Genomic DNA, 22,953 nt, shown 5'->3' on the forward strand with positions numbered 1-22,953 from the left:
ACACTAAAGTCTCAGGGCAATCGCCCCACCCATAAACACGTTACGGTTCGACGACTGACATCCATTGACACGCTTCCCAAAAACCATGGCCATGGCGGGGCTCATATCCCCCAAACCGCTTTCATACCTCCAGCATGCTGGGCAGTTTAATCCATACCAGCAACAACAGCAGCAGCAGCAGCAGCGCCTAGCAGGGTCCGCGCTGTCCGGGTACTCTGACACCCATACTCATACTCCCTCTCTGCACCCACACCAGCATATCATGGGTCTTCAAGAAGAGAGCAAGATATATAATCTTGTTATTGACCTTACGGATCCTAATGCGCGTGAAGCTGCGCTGCTGGAGCTTAGCAAGAAGAGAGAGCAGTATGAGGAGCTTGCGTTGGTGCTTTGGCATTCGTTTGGTGAGCTTTTTTGCTAGGTTTTGGTTTGTTTTGCTGGCGCTGATTAATATTATGTGGTCGTGCTAATGACGGGGTTGTTTGGGTTGGCACAGGTATCATGCCAGCGCTATTACAAGAAATAGTATCCGTCTACCCCCTCCTCTCACCTCCGAACCTCACGGCACACGTATCGAACAGAGTGTGTAATGCACTGGCGTTGCTCCAGTGTGTGGCTTCGCATCCTGACACGAGACAGTTGTTTTTGAATGGTGAGTTGTGTGTTTGGCTTCGCTCCGTAGGGTTTGGGTTGACTTGACCCTGAATTTTCATCTTATAATAACAGCGCATATTCCGTTGTTTCTATACCCCTTCTTGAACACGACCTCGAAAACGCGGCCGTTTGAATACCTCAGACTTACTTCCCTAGGCGTTATTGGCGCACTTGTTAAGGTTCGTCCTTCCCCTTCCTCCCCCTTCCATCACCTCCCCATATCCCTCTCCATTATTTAAAACACAAACCCTAAACCCCAATCTCCCCCTAGCAAAACGACAACAACACAGTAATCCACTTCCTCCTCTCAACCGAAATCATCCCCCTCTGTCTCCGCATAATGGAAACGGGTTCCGAACTCTCCAAAACAGTCGCCATCTTCATCGTTCAAAAGATCCTACTCGACGAAACGGGTCTTACTTATATCTGTCACACTTATGAGCGGTTTTATGCTGTGGGGACGGTGTTGAGCAATATGGTAAATCAACTGGTGGAGACGCAGGCTGTTAGGTTGTTGAAGCACGTTGTGAGGTGTTATTTGAGGCTTAGTGATAATATGAGGTGGGTTTTTGTTCGGTTGGGGATGGATTGGTTGAGTGGGGCTGACGGGACTCTTTATTTGTAGAGCTAGGGAGGCTCTGAGGGCTTGTCTCCCTGAGCCTCTGCGCGATCAGACGTTTAGCGTGCTTCTCAAGGTTCGTTTGCGTTCTTCTGCCTGTATTCTTCACTAGAGAACGTGGCTGATACGGCTTCGTAGGGAGACATGGTCACCAAACGATGTCTGACGACTCTTTTAAACAACCTCAACGAGCAGTAATGCCCACCCTGAACTAGATCTATCAAAACGACCCACTCACGAATGATAAAAATTCGGACTACCCATGGGATCTGGTGCTTCTTTTCCACGTCTGCTCTTTTTTTCGAAATGTTACGGACTGTCGCCGTTTGCTCGACTGGTGATTGTATTCGCACTTTTGTGTCTCTTGTACCAACGCAGGCCCTCGCTATCTAAATCTCGCACTAATTGTCGATTATCTGAGTAGAGCATTTGCATTTGTATCTACCTTATGAATACCTGAATTTACCGAGATGCGGTTCAGATGGTGGATAGTGTGAGGCTCAAACTCTCTTGGTCTCCCCGAGCATGAACAGAGAACAGTTGTCCTTCTCAAGTGACAATGGACTTTGTGCGCACTTTAAAGCTGTGATTTGGGTCCACGTCAGTGCCCTCATTCTCGCCGTGGCCTTATAACGTACACATGAGTGCTAAACATCTATTAGTAGGTCCGGATACTCGTTATCATAAGTCCTCACCGAAATGCGCACCAGAATCAGAATTAGAAAAATAAAATTTGAGGCAAAGACAGCCATCATATCGGTGTCTGACAAAACCTGCTGTAAGTTTGTTTCCAAAATTTACTGTGCTTGCTTTTGATTTTATTATTACAGGGCACTATGCCATACATTTCGATCCGGGTGCTCCAGAGCATGATGCGGATGTGACCTTGCCTAACACCGACACCAACCTGGACAACAATGATCCGAGCAATGATGTTACCCCGGCCAATTCTGGTCAATGGCTGATTACGGGCCCTCTGATGACCTGCCAGTACTACAAGTGCCTGAGACTACTTATAAGACAGTCCACCACGAGTACAAATAACTGATAACAGCCTACTTCGATGCCATCGTGGCTCGAAGCTGTCCTTCTCTTGCTGTATTCACGCTTTCAAACGAGCAGCGAAAAGGTTTAGGGTGACTTCAGCAGAGTTAGCCGCAGTTTAATGTTTACATTCTGAGTCACTTACATCGCCAAACCGGTGGTGAATTCCGGCTTCACCTCGATTTTGTCTCCGTTCGAGTCTTTGGCATGATCGATGCGCAAGACGGCGAGTATGGCAGCAGCAGCGGTCCAGAGACCGTTCTCCGCAAACCACCGGCCTGTCAAGGGTATATGTAAGCCCAAAGACTGTGCTAGATTAACTATCTATGAGCCTACCAGGACAAATGCGCCTGCACGAGTCAGCGAACGACTTGAAATGATAGCATGTGTAAGGTATTCACCTGCCATAACCAAAGGCGAAATGATTGACGAGATTGTCCTTGAGCTTGCCATCAGCTGTCAGGTAGCGACTAGGATCGAAGCGTGATGCATCAGGAAACGTGTCTTCATCCCGAGACAGCGCCCTGAGTCATGATAAACTCAAGCAATTGCATGCACTCCAATGTAACATACCATTGATTAACCATTATTATCGCACCTATTTGGACTACAGATTAGCCAGCAGAAACCTCGACTCATACGACTTCGAACCTTTGGGTATAAAATACCCGCCGTAAACATCATCATTTGATGTTGTATGTGGAACTCCTAATATGGGGTCAGCTATGCAAACATGAAGTTGTATTATTGCAGACCGACCTAAGGGGGCGACAGGATACCATCTCAGGACCTCGCGTAGAATGGCGTCAAGGTAGGGTAGTGACGCCCTATCATCAATGCACGGCATTGCATCGTGCCTCACAACTTGATCGATTTCTGCACGAGCCCGAGCTTGGACGTCAGGGAAGAGCACCATAGCCAGCAGGAATACCTGCAATGTAGATGCAGTCTGCGGGATATAAAGGTAAGGGAAGAGGCGGTCAGGCCTCCAAAGTAATGACTCGCCGTCTCTATGCCGGCTAAGATGTCGGATGCGCATCAAATGATGAGCTCTGTCCTTCTAAAAACCCTTACCTAAGAATCCTGTTAACGCAACACCCTTCATCGTGTCTTCGCCAGCGTCGTCGTGAGCTTGACTGAGGAAGTCAGCGACTAAAGAGTGTGAAGCAGTACCATTTGCCTACAGGCAAGCAAATCAGGTAAAACGTCCACCCACAATGCACAAATGTACCATCTGTGCCTTCACTCTATCAACGGGCTCGTTCAAAAGCTGCTGAGCTAACTCTCTACTGCGTCCCATTAGAGCAAAGACCCCGCCAAAGCACCAAAATGGTAATTTTTCAACTGCAATAAATGTTCAAATTAACCTTGTCGAACGCATCAAGTCACTCACGGAAAGGAAAGGCTGTGAACATGGCAGCCCTTTCGGGAGAAATAATATGTTTACCAATATCAACGAGTTCATACGCGCGGGCAAGAAGCGAGTCTTCATTTCCGTGAGCAGAGTATCCGTATGTCGCTGCCATGATCAGGGAGCCCGTGAATCTGCCACAATTGTTTGATCGTCAGCTGGACTATATCACATCAATACCACTGAATGAGGTACATACACTTGCGTCAGTGCCTGCGGGTCACTGTTTGGATCCAAGAGATTGACGACTAGTTCGTTTGCGTGGCGAGAGTACATCTCGTGGTATGAGCCGGAGGCTTCAGCCCCGAGGATTTGATGGTAGATCCTGCGATGTCGTCGTAGAGTCTCACCATACGGAAGGAGCACGGTGTTGAAAGCCAGCCCATATCTGCATAATCAGATGATAGCTGAATGGAGACTGGTAATACGTACAATTCATTGGTGCGAATGACTGGGCGATCCGAGTAGATTGCAGAACGCTTGTCCAGTAATTCCCGCGCGATGGCTTCGGAGTTTATGATTATAAAGTCGATCCCAAGGAGGCGGGAGTGGATGATTTTTCCTATTATCAGGTCGAATTCGGGGGTGCAACAAAAAGGTCATTGGTCTACGGACCATATTTATTTGCCCATGCAGTATATGTGAGCCAAGGTTGTTTAGTGTCCAATTGGAGTAAGAATGGTAAGGGGTGAGGGCCAGGCGGCAGAGGCAAAGGGTAGACACGTCTGCGAGTTAGACCAAAAGCAGCAACCAGTGCAATAACACACGGGATACCGAAAGCGATAACATGGGTTGAGTACATGGGGATTAGTAGAAACGAAGAGACAAGTTCGTTCGCTTTATGAAGGGTTTATATCCGGTTAATACCCACACTACAAGCGTTATCTTTACAGGAACAGAGGACGAAGAGGGTATTCATCGAAAACTAACGGAGTCTGTCTGTGAGGCTTATGTACGTAAAAAATGTGGTAAATATTGCTTACCCGTGAACGGTACCGGTGAACCTACCGACCTCGAGTTTTCGCAGTATGTTATCTGCTCGTATCAAGCCACTCGGCCTTCATGCACAAGCCATGATTTTATAACAACCTAGAATATAAGTTGAACAGGGTCCGCTTGAAAGCTCACCTCCGATGGCTTATGAAGGAACGCAAAGACAATCCGACAAGGTAATCATTAACCGTTAGGGGTACATCTTGGGTCTTCATATATACATGCGCATCGAATATCAGGTTTCAAACAGTGTCAAGCAATCACCGGTGCACCTCATGAGTTCATATCCCTTCCATAAGTCTCCGGAGAATGGGGGCAGTTTGCTTCCTCGTCGCGTCCGCGTTACCCTGCTTGTACGCCCTCGCAACATATGACGCCCCGAACTGCGCTTCATCAGTCGTGACTTCTTCAGTATCCTCGTCCTCAGATTCCTCAGCCGTGTCGGCGCTGCCAACGAACTTTGAGAAATCAAGCCGCTTCAGCTCAAGCTCTTTGCTTGCTTCGAGGCCCTCCCAAAGTTTCTCTGCGATGCCTTCATCTCCTGTCTTGATTATCCAAAGTTGCTCCCTCCTTCCTTTACCTTTCTTGTTCCGGAAAGTAGTAAGCACACCGAGAATGCTAAGATCTCTTTCTGCGAGCCAATCTTGAATTTCCTGCATAGGATGATTCGATGACGCAAATAATGCGGAGAGACGGAGTGGGACGGTGGCGAGACCCACTCTTATCCCATTTGAAGATTGCGCCGCGTCATCGGGCGCAGGCGTTGTGAATGCGTACTCTTTGTAATCTCTCCGCAGCAAGTCCCGCGTGCTGAGATGGGATACAGAAAGCTTTTTCTCTGCCAAAGTCGTGGACAGAGACTGGACTGAAGGGTGTTGTGTAATCGGTTGGTGATCCGATGATATGAAAACTTCTTCGTCGTGTGCCAAAAGGTAATGGGGAATTAAAAATGCAGCTGCCTCCCTGTCGACATCAAGAGCTTTTCCTCCCTCTTTGAGACCTCGGGTATCGACCAAAATAGAACTCAGCAAGAGCGTCGACAGTTCTGGGGGTATGGAAAGATTTGATGATGATTGATATAATCTTGCAACAAGAGACGAGCAACTTCCAGCCGGTTCGACTATCCTGGGATTAGCTGTATCCTTGTATTGACCTTCATCCTCGTGGTGGTCTATCACTGCGACAACCCTGGCTGTTGGAGATGCGTAACTGGTGTGGAGGACGTTATGATCTACAAGTGCAAACTGGGACACTTGCGATGGCATAGGATCACCCGAGCAATAAAGCTCCTCAAAAGGCTGGTTGATTCCGGCAAGACCAAGGGCATGCAGATTCTCTGCTCTGAGCATGAAATCTTCCCTAGGTGTAGTTATGAATGCGATCGCCTTTCCGCTTGTGTTTGAGCGCAACCAGGCATACCCGAGAGCACTAGTGAGGGAATCGAGATCTATGTAACGCAAAACAACGGTAAGGACTGAGAACGAGCGAAATAGGATTAAACACACCGCCTGCTTCATTGCCCATTACCACCGTCCATCCATCCCCATTATCAGCTAGAAAATCTGCCTTCTGGGACTTGAGGTAGGACGAAAAGTTGGATGTTGACATTGAAGCTTGCCGCAGAGGTGTACTTGAAAACTTGATGTTTAGACGTGCCAGTGAACCGGATGTGATTTTTGCAAGTCTAGGCAAGAGTTGGCAAGCGACTACGAAAGTCCATAGGATCGCCAGGAAGGAGTATCTGGTAAGGATCATACGAGTCGGAGCCTCAAATCACATGCATGACGATGCGGCCTGGGCCTGCTTATTTTGGACGTTCAATTTCACCTGCTCACGTCGATGTCCTCACAGTACGACGTTCTTATTGTCGGTGCTGGCATCGCTGGCTCTGCTCTTGCACATGCACTATCACAGTCTTCAGCTCTGCCACGCCGCATTGCACTCCTTGAGCGGAGCCTTGCTGAACCTGACCGCATAGTCGGCGAGCTGCTCCAACCTGCTGGCGTCGCCTTCCTCAACAAACTTGGCTTACAGGGTGCACTAGAAGGTATAGACGCGATACCAGTACATGGATACGCGGTTGTCCAAGATGGTCGCATTGTCCACATTCCATACCCTGACGAACGAGAAGGACGAAGTTTTCACCACGGACTATTTGTGCAGGGATTAAGGGAACATGCAAAGCGCGCAAACGGCGTAGACGTTATCGAAGCAACCGTAAACGAACTGGTGGAGGAGGAAGGAAGGGTCGTTGGTGTAAAGGCTACGCGTTCTAGCGGGAAGGAGAAGGAGGTTTTCCGCGCAGACTTAACAGTTATTGCAGATGGGTGCTTCTCGAACTTCCGTAATACCGTCCAAGGTCCATCCGCACGCCCTTCAAATACAAAGTCGCATTTTTGTGGTGCGATACTCAAAGATGCACGGTTACCGATCTCGCAGCATGGCACTGTTGCACTCGTACGTGGCCACGGACCCGTTTTGCTATACCAAATATCGGAACACGATACCCGCATGCTCGTAGATGTCAAAAGTCCTTTGCCTTCCGACTTGAAGGTGTGTGTTTTTCTGCTCATAGTTTCCATGCGCTCAAGGCTGTCCAGAAACATATCATAACTGAAATATTGCCTTCCCTCCCTCCTCAATTGCACGAGCCGATCCGTGCTGCTCTTTCTGCTGATCGTGTCCGCCGCATGCCTAACTCATTCCTACCACCCGCCCCTCAGACGCACAAACGCGGTGTCATTCTTCTTGGGGACGCTTGGAACATGCGTCATCCGCTAACAGGTGGCGGTATGAGCGTCGCACTGTCCGACGTATACATACTCTCCCAGCACCTTGGTAAAGTAAACGACCTACGGGATTGGAGCCAGATGAAGGGCGTGCTCAACAAATGGTGGTGGGAACGCAAAGGGCTGGCTGCAACAATCAACATTTTGAGTATCGCCCTTTACGATGTGTTTGGGGCTGAGAGCGAGTGTTTGACTGTCTTCCAAAATGGCTGTTTCAAGTATTTCGAAAGGGGAGGGGAATCCGTCCGTGGTCCAGCATCATTGTTGAGTGGGTGAGTGATTTTCCAGTCAGGCGTTGTGTGTTTTCTTTGTGCTGATTGTCGACCTAGAATCGCACCATCGACCTCGCTCCTTGCATACCACTTTTTCTATGTGGTATTTTATTCCATATGGTCGCTATTTGCGCATCCTCGACCTATAAGTGCGCCTTGTACAAATGGCGATTTGCATATGAATGGCACCGCCCATATAACCGGGAAAGATGAAGTGCACACTGAAGGAAAACATTTGGACGTGCGTGTCATGCAGATGCCTTCGGTACTGGATTACCCTCGACTATTCTGGCTGAGCTGTAGAGTCGTAAGTTCCTCTACTTCATCTTGAGTGATGCTGGTTGACGCTTTTATATAGTTGTGGACAGCATGTATATTGTTCGGACCTCTACTGTGGACAGAGATTCGTTGGTGGTGAGCTTGTCAGATAGACCAGGACAATTCGGACAGTTGTTATATTGTACATGCTTGTGATGCCTAATCGTTCGGAGGTACAGCTCGGAATACTACTCCCAAAGGATTGCCGAGTGGTGTTAGCTACGACAATGCACGCTCTTGGAGCTAGACGAGAGCGAAGATACCGAAACGCCTCTTGAAGCCGAGTTTTACCCAAAAGGCATTGTTTGGGAGCGACTTTTGGAGCTTAGTGAAACGATTACCTGGATGCTTCGCCGGGAGCATCCCTCTGCCGTACAATTAATTTTGTAGCATCATCCGAAGAAGAAAGTCTGGCACTCTTCTCTGACGACTTGTTCGACGACATGCTTTGTCCAGCGGAATGGACTTTTTTTATTGCACAAGACGAATTCGAAGAGCAACCGATGGAGAGAAGAAGACACAAGATGGTGAAAGCGGAGTTGTTTATGGGGACATGTTTCAAGGAGTTGACGACGTGGTGGTCGCTCGAGCTTAACTGTAAACTCGGATGGAGTAAGGCTTCCGGCGGTTCGGCTCTGGGAGTCCTTAGGATGCCAGCAGGATTTGTGAGAGATTTGTTCTCGGATTGGAAGCGATCTCCTCGGGGAGTATATGGCATAATCCTATATAAGTCATCAAACAAACTTTTGAACCTGACCACTTCCGTCGTGATGCATGAAATCTTCCACAATTTATTATTCGGAGGTCCATCAACAACATTCAACTCAACTTGCCCATCCTTCGTCACTGGCAACACCGTATGTCTCCCCCCAGTTAAAGTCCCATTCTACTTCTCCCTCCGCCAAAACATATTCGACAGCATTCCGGACACACACGTCGCTCTCGCTGCACCCGTAATCGCTTATTGGCTCCTGTCTTTTGTATTCTACTCTCTTGACATCTCCGGCTGGCGATGGCTTGATAAATACCGTATTCACGAATCAGAGGAGGTCAAATCTAGGAATTTGGCTACCCCTTGGGAGGTTGCACGCGCCGTCCTACTCCAGCATGCAACACAAACTGTCCTCGGTTTAGCATGGTTGATAGAGTCCCCGGAGATCTCAGTTGCCCGCTGTCAGAGTGAGATGGAGGCCTTGGGGAGAACACTGGTATGGGTCGTCCGACTTCTCTTGGGAGAGGAAACCGGAATCAAATTTTTGGAGCTGAGAGGGCCTGAAATGACCCATTGGCTGTACTGGTGGGGAATTCCAGCTGCCCAACTCTTATTCGCGTTGTGCGTCTCATTCAAAGTCTGAACTCGACTTCCCTCTCATGTCTTTCCAGGTTCATCATTGATACTTGGCAATATTTCCTCCACCGCTCGATGCACACGAACAAGTACCTCTACAAGAAAATACACTCCGTCCATCACAAACTATATGTCCCCTATGCCTTTGGGGCATTATACAACCATCCCTTCGAGGGCTTCTTACTGGACAGCGTAGGCGCAGCACTCGCCGAGCGTCTCTCACGCCTCACTATTCGACAAACTATTTTCCTCTTCGCGTTCAGCACGTGCAAGACTGTCGACGATCACTGCGGATACAACCTCCCCTTTGATCCCTTGCAAATGATGAGCGGAAACAACGCGGACTACCATGACATACATCATCAAGTATGTTGCTTCACTACCATCTGCTCCTGTACAGCACTGACGACGCGTACAGGTCGTCGGCATCAAATCCAATTTCTCACAGCCTTTCTTCATTCACTGGGACACGCTCCTCGGGACGCGCATGACCAGAGAAGATATCCAAGAACGCAGAAAAAAGGTCAAGACGACGTGATGCATCGACCCCGATTTTATGACATAGATATTCGGAGTTTTGGTTTTCTCCCCCTTCAAATGAGGACTACACGACTTCCCAACGCAGCCTAATGTCTTTTTTTTTTCCCATTCGTCTTCGATTGATTCGACGCGCTTCTTGGCTGTATAATCCTAGGTTATGATCGCTACGATAATGTTTGTGACCTGGACTTGCCTAGTCATCATGTCCGATAACACAAGTGGACTTTTAACTTGGTGATGCATTCGACTCCTGGTCCTGGAAGCTCCGGTATGGACTAGTGGATCTGGCGTGGGCGTCAAGGTACAAATTTCGGACCGATTTCTCAGCAATTCAGGGCTGGTTGTTCGCCAGCAATCCATGTCATCAAGGTCGTTGAGATCCGATCCTTCGCTTCTAATTTTCCACGTAGACGAATCGTCCTGTTGGTCTCCAAGTTATCATCCGCTTTCAATTGTCTTGCTCCGCAAGGTCATGTTCATATGTTGGGTTCATATGTGCTAACGCAAGCAATAGTCCGTGTGAATCAAAATCCGAAATCAAAGTGTACCAAGTTGCAACCTTACATGACATCATACGGGGCTTGAACGTTGTTCATTTTGAGGGTGCGTGTGTACACTCTCACCATCTAAAACACGATAGGAGAACGCAGCAAGGTATCTGACATGGACAATTGAAGCAGTCGTAAATGCTCCACAGACGCGACCAAACTAGCCACATCCCCGACGAATTTGCACTTTTCTTCGACAGCATCAAATACAACTTCCAAGCAACTTGAACAGCGGAGAACTTAATCATGCTGAAGCCCGCATGAGAATGAGATTCATCGTGGCGGTGATGAAGCATAAAAATAGGTAGAGTGGCGTCTATCTTGTACTTGTGTCTCCCAAGTGTTTCATGGTCAAAGGTAAAAAGTCGGCAATGCCCCTATATATGATACTAAACAAGTTTCATCGTCGAGGTACAAACGAAATCCACTCAAATCCATACAGCTACAGTACCTCTAGTGTCCTGATGTCCATCATGTCACCTACAGAAGTCATATCTTTAACCTGTGCAATGATATCATGATCCGACGCGATCCTCTTGAATTCTCCATCGCGCTGCCGCGCAAGCAAAAATGCACCAAAAGGCTGTCCAAGGCGAATAATCAATCGCAACGCTCGCGAATCAGAATCCGAATAATCCCGCACAGGGCGTAAATCATGTGACGGAGATTCGAGCACGGACCAATCTTCCACGCTCTGCGTATCATCTGCAGGGCTGTGCAGCTCGAGGAGATGGCGACTCCATGGGCGAACAAGCAGGATTGTCTGCCAGGCGGGCGGTGGCCTTGTCGGCGAGAACGGGATCAGCTTGTCTCCCGTGGTGATCTGCAGGTCATGAAGCTCGTCTGACTTTATGTCATACGTATATGTGTGCTGGTCTCCACCGGGCATCCGCCTGGCTTCTGTGACAGGGAATACGATGCAAGGCAGATGCAACCGGCGGTGCGCGAAACGGGAAGCGCTCAGGTTGTCAAGTGTCTGACACAACTTCGAAGCTGACTCCAGAACCACGACACCTCGCAGCCAGGAGACCAATGAATGAATCTCATCTTCAGATAGAGATGGCAGCTTGCATGGTGGAGCTTCGTATGAAATGATATTAGCTGGCAAACAGCTATTGAACTCTGACGACTTTCCAACCCAGTCTAGGGCAGTGATATCGCCCGACTGAGCGATGATTTCCTGCAAGAGCCACCCGAGCACGTTCTGCTTCTTCTCGCCATAATCAACGCGTAGGCGGACGCCGAAAATGCCAGATAACGAGTATGCGATGTCTTCTTGTAATGTTGTGATACGTGTCGACGCCCACTGGAGTTTCTCTAGCGCGCCTCTCATCTCGGTCCCGCAGACGAAGCGTCTTGTCCACCGAGCCTGTGACCATTCGACATCTATCGAGGAAAACTGCCACTGCGCTTACGCAGCTCTGATGATCTTCAAAAGTTCGAAGGGGTGTGGTGCTTGGAATGGGCTGCGACATATTGGAGGTTGATGATGTTGAGCACGGTCGAGGTGGACTTATGGAGGGATTGTTGGCGTCTTTCTTGAAGTTGCGGAGGTATGTGTGTTATGCGATTCATGCTGTGTCACAGCATTTACCTGTCTCTTGTTTCCATAGACGCTCAGCGACGTACGCGAGATGTGATATCCAGGCATGTGCTAGAAGTAGCCGCAGTTCCATATGAGAAATATGAGACGACGTCGGTTTTACTTGTAACGACTGCGGGCAGAAGCGGCGGCGTATTCGTGAATACAAGACGGGTTATTAATTAGGCTTGAATCATAAGGACAAGTCTTGGGGATCAAAATCATCTGTTGATTCCAAAGCAGTATTTCAGGGAGTAGCCTGCGTCAGCCATGGCCATTTGGGAGCAATTAATGAGCTGCTCTGATTATGCTGCATGTAATATCAATGAACGAATTATTGATATTAGATCTCAGTGTCGTGACAGCCTGTCCGAGTCTTACTGCTAGCACTGCAGAGTCAATTTGGATGCAAACCGGATAACACGGGTATTACTAGCTATAGAGCTTATAAGGAAAACTATGTACCATGTAACGCAGGCAAGTTGCAAAGTCCAATAAAAGCCTACAGGTCGAGGTTAATGGGAGTGCAGCCAATGTTGACAAGGCCGTTCTGGAATTTCTCCCTGTGAGACACAAGCTTGTGAGAGGACTTCTGTAACTCACCATTTTGTTGCCGCTGCAGCACATGGGTCGCTGGTTGCACGAGGCACCACTGCCAGTACCGATGACAGTAACAGGGCTGCAGTCAAGGCCAACCTCGCCGACGACCCCAGCAGCAATTTCCACAAGGCCAAGAGACCTTGCCGCCTTGTTGTAGTTGGAAGTCTACACAAATCATGAGAATTAATGAAAAAATTAATAGGAACACATTGCTCACGGTGGTAGAGCTCTGACAGCACTTGATGTCACCGGTATTGCACTGGCCATCGCGGAGAGCGAGGGGACTCGTGGCGACAGCGAGAGCCACAATGGAGGCAACAGCGAAGAAACGAGCGAGCATTTTGTTTGTGAAGTGGGATGGCTAAGAAACTTTGGTGAAAGAGTGTGCAGAAGGCTCGAAGCTTGAGTGAGAGCTGGTTAAAGAAGAGATGTATTCTGAAGAATCAAACGCATCAACAATCCACCTTTATACGATGAATGCATGCTGGAACCCGGCTGCTCCGCGATCTTTGTCAGTGTTTTCTTCTCAGATCGAATAACCGACGGCAGTTACTGTACTCATCGCCAGTCCAGCCCGTGGTCTGGACTCTGGAGCATGTAGCCGTAAATGCAATTGAATATTCATTACGTGAATCACCGTAGAGTGAAATACCGTGACAGACGCGAAATTTGACCACGTGATCTATTATCAACATCAACACGGCGTTTACTCCGGAGACCATCACTAGAAACTACCTGTGTTGTTCTAATGCCTAGCGCTCTAGTCCGGACTCTGTGAATCATTGAGCGATCTGCAACTCGATGGTTGCAATTAACTTGTTTACGCTCAGAAGCATATCTGTTTGATTAAGTACTCGAGTAAGGTTTTGTCGCTAATTGATGTCATTTTGTACAGCTTACAACTACCGGCACCAGGCTCTGCCACCGCATGAGGCGCTATGCTCATGTTTCTCGCTCGTAAGAGAGGCGAGGGAGGGTTGATACACAAAAAGTATTGACGTAGGAGCAGGTTTGCATCTTCATATTGATTTGCATTGAAGAGGGCAATGGCCTGAAATACGGCGTGAAGCCAGAGGTAGTATGCGAGACAGATGTAACCTACCTTAATAAAATCAAGAGCAGAAAATATATAGTTTCTGAATCTTGATCCGTATAAATGGATGCAACATCAAATGCTGCCCTCGCGTCCCGGACGTGCCCTTTCCCGCAAAGAGCGACGCCCCTAGAGATATAGCCTGTCAATGAGGGCTGGATGCTGACAGACTACGTCACGATCAAGTTAGCCTTGCGTAACGGGGCCATGATCGGCCAGTATGGCTCACCTTGATTGCGTGGTCCCAGTCGTGTTTTCGAGACATAACGAGCGAGCGATTAGCGTAGGAATTATAGTTGTTGGAATCGATGTTGATCTCTTTCGTGAGTAGTTCTTCAGCGGTAAATAAGTCACCAGTTATGCATGCACTGCGAGCTGTCGTGAATATCTGCACGAAGCATGTTCGAATTGTGGTATATCAGTCAAAAATCAAAGATAGAAACATGCCTTTGAATTGACGTCGGCGGGTATTGCCCACTCTGAGATTATATTATCTTCACCTCCACTGAGGATGTACTTGCCATCCACAGAGAAAGTGACGAATGCTGCCGAGGCTGAGTGCAAGAAGATGGCAACAGTTCGTCGATCTGAGAGCCGCCAGATACGGGTATGGGAGTCACTAGATGCAGAAGCGGCGAGTGTGCCAGCAGGATTAACGGCGATGGCGTTAATCCTACCAGGATGGCCCGTGCAGGGATCACTGACTTGCTCCCAGGTCAATGTATCCCATTCGCGTATGGTCTCGTCGGTGCTTCCTGTGAGAAGGCGAGTGCCATCAAGCGTCCAGGCGAGTGACAAGTTGTATCGTTCGTGGCCTTTGAGCTTTGCTACGCACTCCCTTGTGTCTGCATTGTAAATTTCGATATTGCTGTTTGTTGCGATGGCAAGAAGTTGGCCAGACGGCGAATACCAAACACAGTAACCACTAGACTTTATTTCTTGTAGCTCCCAGGTTGCGGTGCACCACAACTTCGTCGTGCTGCAGTTTGAACCAATGGCCACTGTTCCATCCGGTGAAAAGTCCAGCGAGTAGATCTGATGGACTGAGTGGACTTTGATCAGTGATTCTCTAGTTTCTCCTTGCTAGGCGATGAGCACTCCGCTCGTATCACCACTTGCTATCATTTGCCCATCTCGTGATACTGCCAATGCCGACACCCCATTGCTATGCCCCTCCATCTTCTTCAACATAACACCCGTCTTCAAGTCCCACAGACGAAGCGTCTTGTCCACTGAGCCTGTGACCATTCGACGTCTATCGGGGAAAACTGCCACTGCGCTTACGCAGCTTTGATGATCTTCAAAAGTTCGAAGGGGTGTGGTGCTTGGAATGGGCTGCGGCATTTTGCTGGAGGTTGATGATGTTGAGCACGGTCGAGGTGGACTTTGGAGGGATTGTTGGCGTCTTTCTTGAAGCTGTGGAGGTATATGTATTGTGCGATTCATGCTGTGTCACCGCATTTACCTGTCTCTTGTTTCCATAGACGCCCAGCGACGTACGCGAGATGTGACATTCAGGCATGTGCTAGAAGTAGCCGCAGTTCCATATGAGAAATATGAGACGACGCCGGTTTAACTGGTAACGACTGCGGGCAGAAGCGGCGGCGTATTCGTGAATACAAGACGGGTTATTAGGCTTGAGCTTGAATCGTGAGGACGAGTCTTGGGGATCAAAATCATCTGTTGATTCCAAAGCAGTACTTCAGGGAGTAGCCTGCGTCAAGCTTCAACTTCGAAATGAGAATACACATCGGTACCGTGTGAGTCGTAGTAGTAAATGATTGCCGCCCGACGGTATTAATATTGAGCGCTTGGAGCCTCATCATGCTATGCAGAATCATACCCAGGGTAGCTTTAACCGTCGTTCTGACCTCTTGTGGAATTTATTACTATCTGTGAGCCTTACAAGCAATAATTATCCCGGCGTGGTTATATTCCGAATCCTGTTAATACACGAGCGACGTGAAAGAAAAATATCAATGCGCGATAATAAGATAGCATGACATCCAGTGATAAAATCGACGGCTTCACACCCGAGACTGAGATGACCCTACAGTTTCAATGAGATGTTCCTATGCACGCATGTCAGGTGGTTAATCACAAGAATCACTGAAAATCAGCACACCTTTGCGATTGTCTGCCCTTCGGATAAAATGACGAGGCAAGACCGTAGACCCTTCAAACACCACTGCCGTTCAAGCCAAGCGAGGAGATACTGATCCCAGAAAGACTTGAATGTATGATCAAGCGCGCCGTTCCATGGTTCCTGAGCTCGCGAGAGATGGACAGCCCAATTTTGGCATGCGTACTTGAGAGAATCGGAAGTTGATCCACTTCGCTCCCGTGCTTCAGTTGCGAAGGTCGTGAACGCGGTCATAGCATGGATGACCTCAATGTCTGGACGATCTGGTGGGAATGCGGAGGTGGAGTGATCCTGGGGCCTTAATGCCAAGAACACCGGAAACATCAAGAAATCTGATAAGCTCTTGAACTCCTGGATGACTCGAAAAGCTGGTGGTAAAGGCAATTGTGGGCTTATTGTGTATTCGCTGATCGTTTCCAATGTGTTCAAGAAGTCTTCCATTGTTACCCAGACAGACGCCGCAGGGGTCAGTTGCCATGCTTGCCCGTGGGGGGTCTGGCGCCACTCTCGCCCGCTCTGGGTCTGGAGCCACTCTCGTCCGCCCTTGGTCTGGAGCCAGTCCCGCCCGCTCGGGGTCAGCAGCCAATCTTTCCCGGCCTGCATCTGCAGCCATTCTTGACCACTCTTGGTCTGCAACCCATCTGGGGTCCACAGCCACTCTGAAGAATAAAGCCATTGTCGCCCTTCTGCGGTCAGGAGCCACTGTTCCCCGCTCTGGGTCAGCAACCACTCTTGCCCACTCTGGGTCAACAGCCACTCTCGCCCGTGCCAGGTATGCAGCCAATCTGTCCCGGTCTGCGTCTGCAGCCACTCCCTCCCGGCCTGCGTCCGCAACCACTCTCGTCCACTCTGGGTCTGCAGCCGATCGTTCTCGGCCTGCATCTGCAACCACTCTCGCCCATGCCAGGTCTGCAGCCACTGTTCCCCGCTCTGGGTCAGCAACCACTCTCGCCCACTCTGGGTCAACAGCCACTCTCGCCCGTGCCAGGTCTGCAGCCAATCTATCCCGGTCTGCGTCTGCAGCCACTCCCTCCCGGCCTGTGTCTGCAACCACTCTCGCCCACTCTGGGTCTGCAGCCATCCTGTCCCGGCCTGCGTCTGCAACCACTTTCGTCTATTATGGGTCTGTAGCCATTCTGTCCCGGCCTGCGTCTGCAACCACTTTCGTCCATTCCGGGACAGCCATTTGTCCCCGGCCTGCGTCTGCAACCACTCTCGCCCGTGCCAGGTCTGCAGCCAATCTTTCCCGACCTGCGTCTGCAACCACTCTCCATCCATGTAATGCAGCCAATTTTTCCCGTCCTGCGTCTGCAACCACTCTCGTCCATTCTGGGTCTGCAGCCAATCTTCACAGGTCCGCGTCCGCGTCCAATTTTGCAGCCAATCTGTCCCGGCCTGGGCCAGCGCCCAATCTTTCCCAGCCTGGGTCAGCAGCCAATATTTCCCAGTCTGGGTCAGCAGCCAATCTTCCCCAGCCTGGGTCAGCAGCCAACCTTTCCTGGCCAGCTTCTGCAGCCAATCTTTCCCGGCCTGTGTCTGCAGCCAATCTTGCCCGGCCTGTGTCTGCAGCCAACATTCCCCAGCCTGCGTCTGCAGCCAATCTTTCCCGACCTGCGTCTGCAACCACTCTCCATCCATGTTCTGCAGCCAATCTTGCCCGGCCTGTGTCTGCAGCCAACATTTTCCAGCCTGCGTCCGCAGCCAACATTCCCCAGCCTGCGTCCGCAGCCAATATTTCCCGGCCTGTGTCTGCAGCCAATCTTGCCCGGCCTGCGTCTGCAGCCACTCTCGCCCACTATGGGTCAACAGCCAATCTGTCCCGGCCTGGGCCAGCGCCCAATCTTGCCCGGCCTGCGTCTGCAGCCACTCCCTCCCGGCCTGCGTCTGCGACCACTCTCGCCCACTCTGGGTCTGCAGCCAATCTTTCCCGGCCTGCGTCAGCAGCCAATCTTCCCCAGCCTGCGTCAGCAGCCACTCCCTCCCAGCCTGCGTCAACAGCCGTGCTTTCACGCGCAGAGTTGTTAGCCAGCCTCGCCCATTGACCATCTCTTGGAGACCCCAAGTCTTCAGTACCGTTTGCTTCTTAGGTTCTCCAATGACTTCCTGGGCCTGACGTCTCCGAGCCCACAGCCACCGTCGCCCACTCTGAGTCTCCGGCCAATCCTCCCCGCTCTGGGTCTCCTGCCAGTTTTGCCCGCTGCTGGTCTCCTGCCACTCTCGCCCTCTCTCGGTCTCCTGCCACTCTTTCCCAGTGCTGGTTTTCAGCCACTCTTGCCCAGTGCTGGTCTCTAGCCACTCTCGCCCACACTCTCGCTCAGTAATAGTCTCCAGCCACTCTCGCCCATTGGTCCCCAGCCACTCCTGCCCACTGCTGGTCTCCAGCCACTCTCGTCCCCTCTGGGTGAACAGCCACTCTCGACCACCCGGGGTCTGTTGCAGCCACGCTCTCCCGGTCTGGGTCTTCAGCCACGCTTCCCCGCGCCGGCTCTGCAGCCACTCTCCCCCAGTTTGGGTCAGAAGCCACTTTCCCCCGGTCTGGGTCAACAGCCATTCTTGTCCGCTCGGAGTCTCCAGCCAGCCCTGCCCTCTGAACGTCTCTTGCCAGTATGTCTCGCTCCAAATCTCCAATGACACTTGCTCGTCAGGGTCTCCAACGACTTCCCGTCGTTTTTGAGTCCACAGCCACCCTCGACTGCTCTTCAGCCACTCTCCCCCTCTCTCTGTCTGCAACCAAGTGTCCCCCGCGCGGGTCCGCAGCCAATCCTCCCCGACCTGGGTCTGCAGCCAGCTTTCCCCTTCCTGGGTCCGCAGATACTCTTCCCCACCTCGGGTCTGCAGCCATGCACGTCCGTCCAAAGTTCCTAGCCAGGACCGCAAACCTGACCTGCGAGCTCCTCGAAGCCATAACAGACCCACAAGAACGTTAAGTGGCTCTGGTGGCTCGACGACGAAGGCTAATGATTGTTGTAAGCTCTTGGGGTCATCGGTTTGCGTAGCTTGGTTGTACCCCTTCAATTCTGAGAGCGCGTCCAGGAGGGCTGTGCTTTTTGGGATGTCTCGCACCATCAAGCGGAAACAAGATTCAGCGAGTAAGGAGTGTGGTGACGTTATAGATTTCTGCGACTGTACTTGTGGAACTTTGCAATTCGAGAGGTCCGAAACATAGTCACGAACAGACGAGTGATAGATATTCAAGGGGAGACTGCTGTCTGTAGGAATATCCATGACAGATCGTAGCTGTACTAGTGTCGTCTCGACATCCTTTCCCTGGCCAGGCCCAAGAAGTTTTGAGATCTGTGAGATCGACAGAGGGTCGGCAAGGGCTGCGACAATCGACAAGAAGAGGTACGCCCGCATGGGGTCTGCGCATGTGGAAAGAATCCGATCATATAATTCGTACACCTCCGTTCCTGGCAGCAGTTCACTAGTAAGCAAGAGCAAGAGCTCAAGCCGATCCCGGGGATCATTGTATCCATCGTCGATGAACTTCATCATTGTAGATGCCACGATGAAACGCCTCCCCGCTCGGCTCGCCAATCGCGCAAGTTCATCCGCCGTTGGCTGCGGAAAATCGGGATGGCGACTCTGCAACTCTGTAAAGGAATGCTGCAAGAATATATATATGTCGTCGTCGACATCTGCTCCGTCTAACGATATGGTGGCAGCAACGCCCTCCCCAGAAGTGTTCACCGGTATCTCGTACACCAGTGGGCGCATCTCGTCTTTTTGAATAGCTTTACGGATATGCTCCTCTGAGCGACTCGTGAGGAGAATGTGGATCACGGGAAGTTCAGGATCACGAAGGACTTGGCCAAGCAGGAAGATGAGATCGGCGACAGTTTCGGGCTTGCATTCATCGAGGGCATCAACAACAAACACCGGAGGCAAACATTCGCGTTGTCTGGACTCAAGGTGCCAAAGAGGTTGGCGAAATAACGCCATCATCTGGTCGCGAAGAGACTGGCTGGGGTTTAGAATCGCTGGATTCTCGCGGATAGCTCTGTTCACGTCCTTCCGGACGCTGGGAAAATTTCTGGCAAGCTGGTGAGCAAGAGTCGCAAAGAAATACCCAGTTGTGCTGCGGTTCGTATGCTTGCGCGAGAAAAAGAATGTCCCCGCGAGCCGTGTTTCGATATTCGTCTCCTTTGTCACTTTCAGATCTCTCATCCTTTCAGCTACAGTGAACGCAACAGCAGACTTTCCAACGCCCGCTGTTCCATGCAACCAAATGAGTCGACTCTTCTTTCGGTCATCTAAAAATCCATGGATGTATTTGAGAAGGTCCAACCGGGTCCCTTCCAAACATTTCGGATGGGGCTGGCGTTCGGAAGAGTCAAATGCGGCGCCTGGGACAGCGACCCGGGCAAGCTTTTCCAAAGGTCCTTCAGACGATTGAGGAACTGCAATTGGGTCAGAGACCGAGAAAAGATAAAGAAGAAGGATACCGACACTGATCCCAGTCACTCATCGACAGAGATTAATGATAAAATGTGATAGAAAGTGTGAGGTGGAGTGCGACGACTCAGGGAAGTCCTGGTTGGGTTCGAACGGTTAGAAATCTTATTGACAATAACTACACAGAAGGACGACGTACGACGACGTGAATTGAAGAATCAAGTTTATGATCTTGTATCTTGTTTGTGAGTCCAGTGTAAGTCGTAAAAAGCCTTAGGCTGTGAAATGATATTTGGGCAGTCAACCACTCAGTGCGTGTGTTCGATTGGGCAACGAAACGATCGGATGATAGAGATGGTTAGGTTTGAAGGATGCTTGCGATAGAATGAATAGATTGGTCGCAGTGCTATTCAAAGCTCGCTGGATGGTGATGGAATGCAGTAGAAGGACGGGCGGGCGCTTGGCCGGCTGTGCGAAGGACAACTGCTGTGTGGCCTCGCGTCTCCCATCCTCGGCGCCAGCCACAGGCTGCATGGCATCAACAAGCCAGAGAACACGCCGATCGCCTGAATTCCTTCCTTCTGTCTCGAGGTGCGTCTGATCATTTCATGGTCCAAGCAACGAATGGGTACCGGCGACTACGCGCCCAAAACCCCGACTCCGCTCTCAGGATTGCATTATGTACAATAAATCCGGTCTGCCGGCGCACTTTGCTTTTCTGGCCAGGACTAGGGCTCCGTGAAAAACTCCCCACGGAGTTAACGACGAGTTTTTAACCTACCCCCACCTTCGAGGGGTTTTCGACACGAGTTAAAAACTAGTTTTTGACCAGTTTTTGACACACTCAAAAAACGTGTTTTTCCAGGTCATTTTGGCATTTTTTCGCTACGGTAATGCAAATGCCCACGGCACGGGCCCTCTCAACGACGCTGGAACTGGTTACTGTGCTGTGCTGTGGGCCGTAGTTGAAGTGTCCTCCTTGCCCCTTCTACCGGCTTCTCTGATAGTAAGTCTCACAATCGAGGAGCATCAAGATTCAAGTCCTCGCTACCCACAAGTACTCCACCTGGGCCTTGCGCAACTGGTTCAGGCAAGTCTGCATACTCGGCGGCATCAATATTGAGTGCCTCGGAGTCACCTTTGGCATTATTTGACTCTGATTCTGCTTGGCGAGCTGCTGTAGCTGCGGCTGTTGCATTTTTGGTGTTGGTAGGACTCGGAGTCTCGGAACCACATATGATGTGTAAGTGCACAACTGTGCATTATTCCTGAGCGCAGCTTCGATACTGCCATAGAGCTCGACCCTATCCGGGTCCGGTCACTCTGGTGCATAATGCTCAAAATTATATTTAGAGTTTCCGAGGGGGATACTATGTAGAAGTTGTGCGAGTGCCGTTCGAGATACTTCATGAATCAAACATATTCTCAATTTGACAGTACTTTCGTCAGTCACCGGTCATATCTTATCGATTGTTTGGTGATTTCGGACGTTCAGAGACAGAGTTGACAGGCTATGTTCCTGGGATCATATACATATATATTCGAGTTTTTGACCAGTTTTTGACACCCCAATATCGACCCCGAGTTATCGACTGGTTAAAAACACGTTAAAAACCTGTCAAAAACTCCAACGTCAAAAACTCAGAGGTTTTTAACGGAGCCCTAGCCAGGACCATCCAAAATATGTTCAAGCAATGCACAGGGTATTATAAGTCGCATACGGCCGAAAGTATCAAAAAGTACGTAGGTTATATAGTGCATATGCTGAGTCACTGCAGTGAAAGAAATGGCCATGCAGGATCGTCGCTGACCACGTTAGCATACAGTGCACTAAGATCCCCCATAAACAATGTGAGGGACAGTCGGGGATTAGATCTCAGTGTCATGACAGCCTGTCCGAGTCCCACTAGTAGCGCTAGCACTGCAGAGTCAATTTGGATGCAAACCGGATAACACGGGTATTACTAGCTATAGAGCTTATAAGGAAAACTATGTACCATGTAATAACGCAGGCAAGTCCCAAAGTCCAATAAAAGCCTACAATTCAAGGTTAATGGGAGTGCAGCCAATGTTGACAAGGCCGTTCTGAAATTTCCCTGTGAGACACAAGCTTATGAGAGGACTTCTGTAACTCACCATTTTGTTGCCGCTGCAGCACATGGGTCGCTGGTTGCACGAGACACCACTACCAGTACCAATGACAGTAACAGGGCTGCAGTCAAGGCCAACCTCGCCGACGATCCCAGCAGCAATTTCCGCAAGGCCAAGAGACCTTGCCGCCTTGTTGTAGTTGGAAGTCTACACAAATCATGAGAATTAATGAAAAAAAATAATAGGAACACATTGCTCACGGTGGTAGAGCTCTGACAGCACTTGATGTCACCGGTGTTGCACTGGCCATCGCGGAGAGCGAGGGGACTCGTGGCGACAGCGAGAGCCACAATGGAGGCAACAGCGAAGAAACGAGCGAGCATTTTGTTTGTGAAGTGGGATGGCTAAGAAACTTTGGTGAAAGAGTGTGCAGAAGGCTCGAAGCTTGAGTGAGAGCTGGTTAAAGAAGAGATATATTCTGAAGAATCAAACGCATCAACAATCCACCTTTAT

At 50.1% G+C, this 22,953-nt stretch overlaps 8 protein-coding genes across 8 annotated transcripts; 3 read left to right on the plus strand and 5 right to left on the minus strand.

The window, feature by feature from the left end:
• Nucleotides 1-37: 37 nt before the first annotated feature.
• DEU56DRAFT_796102 (cell differentiation family, Rcd1-like-domain-containing protein) lies at nucleotides 38-1,753 on the plus strand. The gene is made up of 6 exons (XM_041352879.1): nucleotides 38-404; nucleotides 497-652; nucleotides 727-833; nucleotides 926-1,215; nucleotides 1,280-1,349; nucleotides 1,412-1,753. The coding sequence occupies exons 1-6, from the start codon at nucleotides 86-88 to the stop codon at nucleotides 1,469-1,471; spliced, it is 1,002 nt and encodes a 333-aa protein (XP_041209840.1). The 5' UTR covers nucleotides 38-85; the 3' UTR covers nucleotides 1,472-1,753.
• Nucleotides 1,754-2,106: 353 nt separating this feature from the next.
• Nucleotides 2,107-4,590, minus strand: DEU56DRAFT_275335 (cytochrome P450). Its single transcript, XM_041345422.1, has 14 exons — nucleotides 4,344-4,590; nucleotides 4,161-4,290; nucleotides 3,928-4,116; nucleotides 3,711-3,862; nucleotides 3,549-3,661; nucleotides 3,392-3,497; nucleotides 3,323-3,336; nucleotides 3,077-3,266; nucleotides 2,969-3,025; nucleotides 2,891-2,915; nucleotides 2,719-2,841; nucleotides 2,654-2,667; nucleotides 2,463-2,595; nucleotides 2,107-2,413 (listed from the first exon to the last, which is right to left on the minus strand). The coding sequence occupies exons 1-14, from the start codon at nucleotides 4,528-4,530 to the stop codon at nucleotides 2,329-2,331; spliced, it is 1,518 nt and encodes a 505-aa protein (XP_041209841.1). The 5' UTR covers nucleotides 4,531-4,590; the 3' UTR covers nucleotides 2,107-2,328.
• Nucleotides 4,591-4,839: 249 nt separating this feature from the next.
• Nucleotides 4,840-6,512, minus strand: DEU56DRAFT_796109 (uncharacterized protein). The gene is made up of 2 exons (XM_041352880.1): nucleotides 6,227-6,512; nucleotides 4,840-6,168 (listed from the first exon to the last, which is right to left on the minus strand). Exons 1-2 carry the CDS (start codon nucleotides 6,327-6,329, stop codon nucleotides 5,003-5,005), a joined length of 1,269 nt encoding a protein of 422 aa, XP_041209842.1. The 5' UTR covers nucleotides 6,330-6,512; the 3' UTR covers nucleotides 4,840-5,002.
• On the plus strand, nucleotides 6,198-8,537 carry DEU56DRAFT_275390 (squalene epoxidase). The gene is made up of 6 exons (XM_041345424.1): nucleotides 6,198-6,465; nucleotides 6,573-6,698; nucleotides 6,756-7,274; nucleotides 7,322-7,782; nucleotides 7,840-8,089; nucleotides 8,141-8,537. The coding sequence occupies exons 1-6, from the start codon at nucleotides 6,364-6,366 to the stop codon at nucleotides 8,198-8,200; spliced, it is 1,518 nt and encodes a 505-aa protein (XP_041209843.1). The 5' UTR covers nucleotides 6,198-6,363; the 3' UTR covers nucleotides 8,201-8,537.
• Nucleotides 8,538-8,870: 333 nt separating this feature from the next.
• DEU56DRAFT_734474 (fatty acid hydroxylase superfamily-domain-containing protein) lies at nucleotides 8,871-9,986 on the plus strand (the record flags this gene model as incomplete). Its single annotated transcript, XM_041348385.1, has 3 exons — nucleotides 8,871-9,433; nucleotides 9,484-9,814; nucleotides 9,867-9,986. 3 exons carry the CDS (start codon nucleotides 8,871-8,873, stop codon nucleotides 9,984-9,986), a joined length of 1,014 nt encoding a protein of 337 aa, XP_041209844.1.
• Nucleotides 9,987-12,616: 2,630 nt separating this feature from the next.
• On the minus strand, nucleotides 12,617-13,350 carry DEU56DRAFT_796129 (hydrophobin). The gene is made up of 4 exons (XM_041352881.1): nucleotides 13,306-13,350; nucleotides 12,936-13,261; nucleotides 12,722-12,883; nucleotides 12,617-12,668 (listed from the first exon to the last, which is right to left on the minus strand). Exons 2-4 carry the CDS (start codon nucleotides 13,056-13,058, stop codon nucleotides 12,621-12,623), a joined length of 333 nt encoding a protein of 110 aa, XP_041209845.1. The 5' UTR covers nucleotides 13,059-13,261; nucleotides 13,306-13,350; the 3' UTR covers nucleotides 12,617-12,620.
• Nucleotides 13,351-19,017: 5,667 nt separating this feature from the next.
• Nucleotides 19,018-20,352, minus strand: DEU56DRAFT_700609 (uncharacterized protein; the record flags this gene model as incomplete). The annotated part of the gene is made up of 1 exon (XM_041347308.1): nucleotides 19,018-20,352. A coding segment is annotated over one exon (1,335 nt), but the record flags the coding sequence as incomplete, so codon positions are not given.
• Nucleotides 20,353-22,386: 2,034 nt separating this feature from the next.
• On the minus strand, nucleotides 22,387-22,823 carry DEU56DRAFT_911399 (hydrophobin; the record flags this gene model as incomplete). The annotated part of the gene is made up of 3 exons (XM_041357287.1): nucleotides 22,387-22,434; nucleotides 22,486-22,647; nucleotides 22,701-22,823. 3 exons carry the CDS (start codon nucleotides 22,821-22,823, stop codon nucleotides 22,387-22,389), a joined length of 333 nt encoding a protein of 110 aa, XP_041209847.1.
• Nucleotides 22,824-22,953: the final 130 nt, after the last annotated feature.

This window comes from Suillus clintonianus (assembly GCF_016758775.1).
Source record: "Suillus clintonianus strain FC179 chromosome Unknown DEU56scaffold_25, whole genome shotgun sequence".
Lineage (NCBI taxonomy): Eukaryota > Fungi > Basidiomycota > Agaricomycetes > Boletales > Suillaceae > Suillus > Suillus clintonianus.

What these genes read in the sequence shown, in the direction of transcription:
- DEU56DRAFT_796102 (XM_041352879.1), top strand. Translation starts at nt 86, where the DNA reads ATGGCCATGGCGGGGCTCATATCCCCCAAACCGCTTTCATACCTCCAG. An exon ending in GAGACAGTTGTTTTTGAATG is followed by an intron (nt 653 to 726) that starts GTGAGTTGTGTG and finishes TTATAATAACAG; the next exon opens with CGCATATTCCGTTGTTTCTA. An exon ending in AGGCTTAGTGATAATATGAG is followed by an intron (nt 1,216 to 1,279) that starts GTGGGTTTTTGT and finishes CTTTATTTGTAG; the next exon opens with AGCTAGGGAGGCTCTGAGGG.
- DEU56DRAFT_275335 (XM_041345422.1), bottom strand. Translation starts at nt 4,530, where the DNA reads ATGTACTCAACCCATGTTATCGCTTTCGGTATCCCGTGTGTTATTGCA. An exon ending in CGGGTATTTTATACCCAAAG is followed by an intron (nt 2,916 to 2,968) that starts GTTCGAAGTCGT and finishes TAGTCCAAATAG; the next exon opens with GTGCGATAATAATGGTTAAT. An exon ending in ATAATAATGGTTAATCAATG is followed by an intron (nt 2,842 to 2,890) that starts GTATGTTACATT and finishes ATCATGACTCAG; the next exon opens with GGCGCTGTCTCGGGATGAAG.
- DEU56DRAFT_796109 (XM_041352880.1), bottom strand. Translation starts at nt 6,329, where the DNA reads ATGTCAACATCCAACTTTTCGTCCTACCTCAAGTCCCAGAAGGCAGAT. An exon ending in AATGGGCAATGAAGCAGGCG is followed by an intron (nt 6,169 to 6,226) that starts GTGTGTTTAATC and finishes TGCGTTACATAG; the next exon opens with ATCTCGATTCCCTCACTAGT.
- DEU56DRAFT_275390 (XM_041345424.1), top strand. Translation starts at nt 6,364, where the DNA reads ATGTTTAGACGTGCCAGTGAACCGGATGTGATTTTTGCAAGTCTAGGC. An exon ending in TCGCCAGGAAGGAGTATCTG is followed by an intron (nt 6,466 to 6,572) that starts GTAAGGATCATA and finishes ATGTCCTCACAG; the next exon opens with TACGACGTTCTTATTGTCGG. An exon ending in TTGCTGAACCTGACCGCATA is followed by an intron (nt 6,699 to 6,755) that starts GTCGGCGAGCTG and finishes CTTGGCTTACAG; the next exon opens with GGTGCACTAGAAGGTATAGA.
- DEU56DRAFT_796129 (XM_041352881.1), bottom strand. Translation starts at nt 13,058, where the DNA reads ATGCTCGCTCGTTTCTTCGCTGTTGCCTCCATTGTGGCTCTCGCTGTC. An exon ending in GCTGTCAGAGCTCTACCACC is followed by an intron (nt 12,884 to 12,935) that starts GTGAGCAATGTG and finishes TGATTTGTGTAG; the next exon opens with ACTTCCAACTACAACAAGGC. An exon ending in GCTGCAGCGGCAACAAAATG is followed by an intron (nt 12,669 to 12,721) that starts GTGAGTTACAGA and finishes GAGAAATTCCAG; the next exon opens with AACGGCCTTGTCAACATTGG.